The sequence below is a fragment of the Calidris pugnax genome, unplaced genomic scaffold (assembly GCF_001431845.1).
Source record: "Calidris pugnax isolate Ruff unplaced genomic scaffold, ASM143184v1 scaffold211, whole genome shotgun sequence".
Classification (NCBI taxonomy): Eukaryota; Metazoa; Chordata; class Aves; order Charadriiformes; family Scolopacidae; genus Calidris; species Calidris pugnax.
This window is the reverse complement of record NW_015091083.1, coordinates 3,601,684-3,610,523: the sequence shown is the minus strand read 5'-3', so window position 1 is coordinate 3,610,523 and position 8,840 is coordinate 3,601,684. Positions and strand designations below refer to the sequence as shown.

At 36.9% G+C, this 8,840-nt stretch overlaps 1 protein-coding gene across 1 annotated transcript in view; it reads left to right on the top strand.

Moving 5' to 3' along the window:
- Window positions 1-214: 214 nt before the first annotated feature.
- Window positions 215-8,840, top strand: part of LOC106897149 (alpha-1-antiproteinase F-like) — a 12,327-nt gene continuing 3,701 nt past the window's right edge. The window contains exons 1-3 of the mRNA XM_014957581.1: window positions 215-283; window positions 2,182-2,827; window positions 6,448-6,718. Coding sequence (XP_014813067.1) covers window positions 2,194-2,827; window positions 6,448-6,718 — 905 coding nt within the window. The 5' untranslated portion in view covers window positions 215-283; window positions 2,182-2,193. The remainder of the gene's footprint in view (window positions 284-2,181; window positions 2,828-6,447; window positions 6,719-8,840) is intronic.

The window sequence follows — 8,840 nt, the reverse complement described above, 5'->3', positions numbered from 1 at the left end:
TCAGTTTGAGGAAAATTGCTTTGAATCTAACCAGGGTGATCAGATAGTCATGAATAATAAAGTCACGTGTGAAACATATATTCAGCAAAGTTAGGTGTCCAGTAAAACTAGTTTCGACATTGTTTGCACTACCTAATCTCTAAAATTATAATGTGTGAGTCACAGCTCTTAGATGATCTTAACCTTTACTAGAGGATACCCTGCTTTGTGTTCAGCAGCATAAACAACTGAGCAAGGACCTGTGCAGATCTGGTGAATACAACAGGACCCTTTTGACTGTACTGTAAGTAATGCATTTTTTTCTATGGAAAAATTGTCAAACTTTACATGCAGGACAACAGTTTCTGAATAATCAATTGAGAAATTACCATGTTTGTATTCAAGTTGCAATTTAAGGCTTTTTGTATTGTTTTATTGTTTTGGTCTGTAAGTCTTCTGTGAGATAGGCATGTTTGTATAGCATAACCCTCTTTGGAGAACTGCATGTCTAAATGTTTTAGAGAGTTAAATGAAGTAAATGGTTGATGATAACAAAAGTAGGGCATGAAATGAAAGGGAAGTGGGGGGTTAAGGGTTGCTCTCTAAAGCTTCTGGAGAGTTTGGGAAAAAAAATACTCTGAATAGAGGTAAAGACTGAAAGAATTAGAGTGATGGTGGAGCAGGTCACAAACAAATCAAAGAGCTCAAATTTAAATGTGTTCTAGATATAAAACTGAATTCTCTGAAAGTGATTTGTTATGAGGCTCAGGCCCTCTGTAGCGATAGTAGTATTGCTATAACCACACTATTCAAAGGGTGTGAATTAAGGAATATTTGTAGCATATATTATTAAAGCAGAGATCATCATTCTGAGTTCATTGACTTTTGGAGAACCAAAACATTGGGAAGTGGAGATCACAAATGTAGGGTCATGTTAGGAGCTAATAAGAATCCAATGATTTTACAAGGCATGAGAGTCTGAATATCATTTCTCATTGCAAGTCAGAGACCTAAGGTATTGTTCCCCTTTGAAAATCCTTGCATTTTCCTCTGGAGAGTACTTTATTTTATAAAAGATTCTGTAGATAAAGTGATCACATACTTCAGAAGGATGTTCTGGATTTCCAGATATTCCACATATTTACTTCCTTCTGTCTGTTGACAAAAGTTATTGAACCAAGTGTGTCACAGGTAGTATTAATTTCTAGAATTAAAAGTATTGCCACAGGTGTAGAATGGATGGTTTCCACGTTACTCTGAAAAAGTTTTCCTGTTCTATTGGTATCTTTTAGTATCTTTATTCCTCCAGAATTCACTCATTCATCTTCACATTTTGCCATCACAGGCATATTTGCCCAAATCACTCTTTGCTATCTTTCTGATGATAAACACAACAATTGTTCTAGAGTTTTCTCTGATTATTTTTTTATTACTCTCAGATGATTTGGTTCAGTCACTAAGCTGGACATGCCTTTGCATGAAGCTGGCACGCTTGTTTCCATTTGCTGTTCTGTGTTCCCTTTCTTAATAAGGAACATCATATTTCCAGAGTCTTGATAACTTCCTAATTGCTCAAAGCATATTTCTCACTTTGTTAGCTATGTGGAAGGTTGTGTTTTTGTTTTTTTTAAACGGTGCTCAATTGTTTGAGCTTTATGTAATTGCTGTAAATATTCATCACTTACTCATTAACAAGCACATTTACTTTCTCTCTGCTGCCTGCCTATGTTTTTACATGCAGCCTGTTCAAAAACTGTACATTTTAATTCTCACAGTGGAGGAATATTGTGCCTTTCCTCTGCCTTGATTTTTCATCTTTCTAAATTTAACAGACTAGCCTTGACTGGTTCCCTTTCTGTTCTACAGACCTGTACTTTTGATTTATGGCTTTTTATCACTTAAAGCCACACTGGAAACAAAACAGTTTCAAAGGAAATGTAGCCTAACCTTAATGAGGGAATCTTTGGTATTACTTCATCCCTCTTTTACTTTAATTTTTATTCTTTCATAACTTCTTCATTAGATTGCGTAATTTTCCAGAATCTACTTCCTTGAAATAGAAAGCTGGTATCTCTGAATCCAAATGGTTTGGAATCAATGGTACTAAGCCTGCTCTCTACATTGAAGGGATTGATTTATTGCTAAGCCACAAGGTAAAAAGATTCATAAGCCAAATGTCATTTTTCTTTTGTTCTTTTACAGAGCTATAGAAACATGAAGATGTTGTTTTTCCTGTGTCTTTTAATTGTTGGGATTTATTCCAACAGTCATTGCTATGAACCTGATCACCAAGGTGTAAGAAACCAAAACCAAAGAGGCCAAGGAAATCAAAACATGCTACTGCAGTCTGTAGGGAGCAGTGTTTGTCGGTTTGCATGTTGTTTCTTCAAAGAGATTTCTTCTGGTGAAAACAGTGGGAATGTTTTCTTCTCTCCGTTGAGCATCTCTACTGCCTTTGCAATGCTGACTCTGGGTGCCAGATCAGATACTCTGACACAGATTCTTAGGGTCCTTAGCTTTAACCCACGCGAGATTTCTGAAAATGAAATACACGAAGGTTATCGTCAACTCATGCAAATGGTAAACAGAAAGAATGCGGGGTTACAGCTGAATATGGGAAATGTCCTGTTTGTGCTTGACCGACTGAAGCCACAAGATAAATTTTTAAGTAATCTCAGAAACTTCTTTGAAGGAGAAGCTTATCCTATGAACTTCAAGAGGGCTGATCAAGCCCAGGTAAAGATCAACGAATACGTAGCAGGAAGAACCAATGGGAAAATCAAGGACCTCGTAAATAACCTTGATCCACTTACTGAAATTCTCCTTATTAGCTATATTTATTTTAACGGTAAGATATATGTATAATATTCTCCTACTTCATACTTTACTTCCTCAGGTCTGTCCTGGAATTCATCACCTTTTTTTTTTTTTTTTTTTTTTCCTCAAGGCACTGCAATCTTCCTGATTGCATGACCTCACCGCAGCGCTGAAATCTTCACAATTTATGGGGATTTTCATGCAGCTGGCTCTTGCACAACGTTTTTTTTTTTCTTTTATATATTTATTACACATATTACATGACTTTTTGCATTATTTTTTTAAAATGAATTTTTTTTTTTTTTTTTTTTTTGCAATATGGTTTTGCAGGTGGACTCTTACCTTGTTTTCGTTTTGGTCCTTACTTAATTATAAACAAAGCTGTTGGAAATTATGTTCTGGAAATTAACTGCTGATAATTCCTAGCATAATTTATGGCAAAATTTCCTGTATCTTTTAACATATACATTTCTTTCCTGCTGAAGATTAAGTGAAATTTACTTTGAGGAAGGCATCTCTATTCAGTAAAGCATCTAGTCCTATACAATCAAGTGGGATGTAAGCACTTTCTTAAGTGCCTTGATGGCTAGCAATTAATTTGAAGTCCACTTCAGCTGTTTTTTATTTTTTGTTTAGCATGTTCAGGGTTAAATTCAAAGAATGCTGTTAAAATAGAACTTAACATCTTACCTAGAAGGAAATATATTTACTCAATAGTTTTGCTGTTACTGAGTATGTTCATGTATCCAAAGCTAAACATTTGACAGTAGCTTTAGTTTCACATTCACATTCTCCTTTTCTTTTTTAACTATGCCTTTACTGATAGTATGGCTGTAGTCCTTATGTGTCTAGAGGCATAGGTTTTCAACCATTTTTTTTTGATTTGCAGATTCTAATATTTTCCAGTGAAGAGATGGACCCACCAGTATCAAATACAAGCCTAATGACAATAAGCTTGTTTTTCTTAATTAACTTGTGCAGTCTGCTTAGATACAGTCTACAGATCTTCCCACAGCTTTGCAGACTGCTGATCTAATGAGAAGAAGAGGAGCAAGGCTGTAAGGCTCAGTCAGTGGTCTAACATAAGATAATGTGTCTTCTTTCAAAACTTGCCTCTCTTACTCATTTTATCAGATTCTAAAAACAAAGCAATTGTACTCAGAAAAATAATATTCTGTAATTTATCTCGTAAAAATATCATTAAGCTTTTCAATTGAAACAGAGAAGACGTATAAGGAATGCTATTCTTTTAAAAGAAATGTAATTCTTTTAAAACTATTAACCTGGATGTTCCCACTCTCCTCCCCAATATGAGGCTTCCCCTGAAAGTAATTCAAAACCATGTTTTTGTTTTGTCTTGCTTTTCCTCTGTATCTCTGCTCCTAGTGTTAATCTCTGAAGATCTGGACAGGTAAATGAAGCTATTTGGAATACAGATGGTTGATGTTTCTTAATTCTCTTGAACATACGCTTTGTCTCAAATGTTTTCAAGATAAGCTTTTGTTTAGCATCAGGCAGGTGTTTCAAATCAGGCAAAAAAGCTGCTGATTTTTCTTTTACTGAAAGGTGTTTGAAGAAGGAGCAATAGATTTAGTAGCACGCTGGGGACAAAAGCCTGAGAAACTTTGTATTAAAGATAACTTTGTATTACAGATAACTTTTACATGTTCTAAAAATAAGTTTTGTTTAAAATTAGATGTTCGTTTCCTATTGAAATAATTTCCCAGCTCCTCCAGAGATGGTGGAGATTCAGTTTTTGCTTTTCAGTTTTAAAGAAAATAGATTAAAGAATAGTATCAATAGTGACAATAAGGACTTTTATCTTGAAATTGAGAGTAGGTTAATGCTAATTGACGTAGAGGCTGGGATTCATCTGGAGAGGATCTCTGAAGCTCAGGTACCTCTATAACCAGTCCATACTTCTAGGCTCTTCTCCAGTCTCTGTGCATTACAACCTTCCTTACACAGTACTGGTGATTCTCCTCCCAGTTTTTGTGGTGTTAACGTAGTGTAGAAGTCCTTCCCTAAGGGACAAAAGACTGGCAATATTTTCCAGGCTCTCAGCCAGTGGGCATGCTATTCCATTACAGTACACCAGTCCCTTATCATGGCCTAGCCCAGCTGGTCACCACAATGTATCATACTTGAACGTTGTGAAGCACCTGAGGAAGGTGCCATCCCTAGAAGGTATCCTCCTAAGAGGGAGGAGAGCATAGGGGAAAGACTTCCTTTGAAACAGGACAAAAGGGTTAACGAATATCATCTCTGTCTAATCTGTGTGCTAAATCCTAGTATCTTACTCTGTTTTTAATCAAGCAAAGCCCTTTCTCAAATCAGGGGGTGTTTTCCATGAGTTGAGCACTAGACAAAAGTTGTTTGAGCATTTCAGGAGTTGTGCCATTTGTATTTATGTGATTCAGTTTGCTTTTTTTTTTTCCCCTTAAGCATGTCAATGCAGAAGTCCTGCCAGTTACATATCTGATGATAGAAGTCACAGTTAATTAAGAGACATAAAAGTAGCAACTTTTGCCATCTTCAGAGTATTGGCAGTTGTCAATTTATATTTTCAGAGCCTAAGACATGCACTAAGTCTCACTTCACTCCTTCCAAATACTAAATATGTGCCATTTATGTCCATTTCACAGATGATGGAAACAGCAGAGTTTGATTATTTAATTTGTACCAAGTTGCCTAGTAATCATTGTTCAAGTAGAAATCAGAAGCCAAAAGGGATTGTATCTTGTTTCACAGTTTTCTTGATGGTACTTGTTTTACTTAGTGCTGTGGCTCTACTTTTGCCCACTAAATCTGATAAAAAAGTAGATTTGTTCTAGAAGGCAAAATTTACTAGAGAGCAATATCTCTTTATTTAAAAAACAAAACAAAACAAAACACATCCTCACCCCCCCAACTTTTCCCCTTTTAAAAAATCTGCTCCACAGATGAGGCGGATAGCTGGAATTTGGTCTAGAAATTCCTCTCTACTGAGGATAAGAATTTTTCAGAGTTTCAATGTATTCGGTTTGTTTCACTATGACTAACCAAGGAACTTTTGGAAATTTAATATTGTGAATATGACAGCACAGAAGGTTTCTGTTGTTGTTTCATTTTGTTTTTTAACCAAGCAGTCTGGTAGAATTAAGTTCTTCATGAATTTATTTGCCATCAACTGAAGCGGCATACAAAACCCTTCTCTCTGCAAGTAAACTGAATCCCTTCATTCCTCTGGAGAATTCATCCCTTGTCACCCTTCACAAGTCTATTTTGGTGTGGGAATAATGAAAGGAGAGAATCTCTTTTCTTCTGAGCTCATTTAAGGACTGCATCATGAAGACTTTATAGGCTCCTTAAAAATGTTCTTGTGGAGAAAAAGTGCACACTAGAACGCTTGGAATCTCATTTAAATGAAGGATATTGTGGCCTGCTGTAAGATCTGAGGGAGTTTTTTACATCACACTCTACCTATTGTGTCTTGCTATTGAATAATTCTGAGTATTCAGTAAGATTAAGTGCTCATTGCAAACTGGTTTGTCTTTGAAGCTGATCCAGCTGTACCAGTTTCTGTCATCTCTGAATGTGTCCTATTGTAATATATATCCTATGGTTTCATGTCCTCAAAATATCCTATAACTCTGTCTCTTATGTTTTAAGCTGAATGGGAAAAACCTTTCGATCCAAAATACACTAAAAAGGGCAAATTCTTCGTGGATGGGAACAAGGCTGTTGAAGTCCCGATGATGTTTGGAATGGGCCTGTTCAAGCATGGCTATGATGAACAGCTGTCTTCTACTGTGGTGCAAATGGATTACAAAGGAGGTGCTTCGGCATTTTTTATTCTGCCTGATCAAGGAAGAATGAGGAAGCTAGAGAAAAGACTGTCTTGTGAACGTATGTCGAGGTGGAGGACATTAGTCTCAAAAAGGTATAATTCTGCAGTTCTTGCTTCGGAAGGTAAACAAGTAGACACATCAGTTTTCAGTCCGCTGGGCTATGACACAGAATCAGGATAATATTTTTCATTCTGTTTTAATCTACAGAATTCCCACTGACCAAAGTTGCAACCTGACTCTCTGATGTCCCTGTGTTTTCACATTAAGTACTGCACAAAGTGAAAGCCTTCACAGCTTTAGGAGTTTTGCTGTTTCTGCATTTCATTTCCCATCTTCAGCTCTCCATAGACCCCAGTTTTCTATCTTAAGACCTCTTCTCACTTTCTAGGGAGAGGTCTTCTGCCTGCTCGTATTTACAAGTAAATTCCTACCACTTTCCTTCAGCCTTTTTTCTTGTCTCTTGCTTCCTTTCTGCCAATTACAGTTACCAATAATTTCACATTTAATGCTGAAGTAGCAACTTTCATTTGGCAATTACAAGGAACAAAGCTCAATGATAAGGGTATAGAGTGACTGGCACATTGCAGAGACACTATGTTTAGGCTCTCTGAAGACTTGGGAAGGCAAAACTGGAATAAGCCACACTTGCTTCAAGGTAACTTTGAGAGTAGAAGGCAGAAAGATTAGATGCTTTCTAAAAACAACTTTTGACTTCTTCCACTTAGTGTCATGTAGTAGTAAGTAGCCTTTGATGGGACAAAACAGGCACAACATGTTTATAGAATCAAGCCCTTGTGTTTATTCATGAACGACCTTCACAAATACATATTTGAAAATTGTATTTTAGATGATCAATTCTCAAGATGAAAATGACATTCTAATACAGAAAACAAACCCGTGTCATGCTCTTAACTCTGATTCACTGTTAAATCTTATCAAAAGAATTTTTTTTTTTTATTTTAAAAAAAGACAGGAAAAAAGTATGGGATTCTCTGTACACCTTCAAAGTTTTGAAATTTCTAGGAACAGCTATGTAGTTTGTGACTAAAATCACTATAGGACAAATAAGATAGTGAATCAAGATACTTATGAATAATTTTTTTCAAAGAAACAAAATTACCTTTGAAATCAGCAAGACAGACACTAAATTCAACTGTGGAGATCTTTATTTCCTCTCTCCATTCTCTCACTCCTCCCCAAACTGGAATAATCTACCTAAAAGCCATGAAAGGGAGATGTAAACCTTACAATATAAGAAGGCATCACTGCCAAAGATAGGCTTGTTTCATGCAGCTCCCCATTTTTCACCATGACAGTTCTCTCCTGCAAAATAATAAAAGAAACGCCTCCTTTTCCCTCTAGTTTTCAAAGCAGCTGATTGCCTTTGCAATTTGGAGTCTCTGGAACGTCTTAACAAATGAGCTTCATGTAGGATACGGAGTGGTTTAAGGACTGTGGGCAAGCTATTTCTGTCCCTGTTTCTCTGTCCTTAAAATTCTGTTGACACAAGTTGCAGAAGCGTTGCAAGGAGCATTTTTCATTCCTGTTAGCTGTTGAAGAAGAGATAGAACCAAAGTATTGCTAGTAGAGGCAGCTGAGATCTATTTAATGGCTGAACTGTGGAGAAAACATCACTTTCTCTTCTTCTGCTTGGTCACATTGTTGCTGAGTGCCCACAGCTTTCCCTTTCCTGCATGTTGAAAGCAAGTGGGGGCTTGTGAATGAGTGCCTTGATGTAATAGTAAGACAGATGATTCAGTGATAGTTGCATCCTCACTTGAGACAACAAACTGCAGAGTCAGAAATTAGGAAGAAGAGATCATCAACCTGTTATCAATCCACTAACACTCTCATTTTTGGGTACCTGCCAGACTTGGCACTAGATGCTGTGCTATGCAGGAGGTATGGGCTCTTTCCTTCCCACTTGTCAACTAGGTGACCAGCTCTTTGGCCAGCTTCATGAGGGGCTCCACATCTCCCTGACCTGGAACCCTGGATGGTTGTCCTGGTTTCTCACCAGGAAACAGTACATACTGTCAGCATTATCACTAATCTCTATCTCATTATGCTGCTTCTAGCTGTAAATGTTGGTTTTAACCTTTGGAAAGGAATTTTGAAATCCTTACTGAAGGAGCAAGAAGAAATGAGTCAGAAATATGGGGCTTTGATGAATTTATGGAAAGCAGCAAACTAGTTACTTCCCTCCTCCCCGCC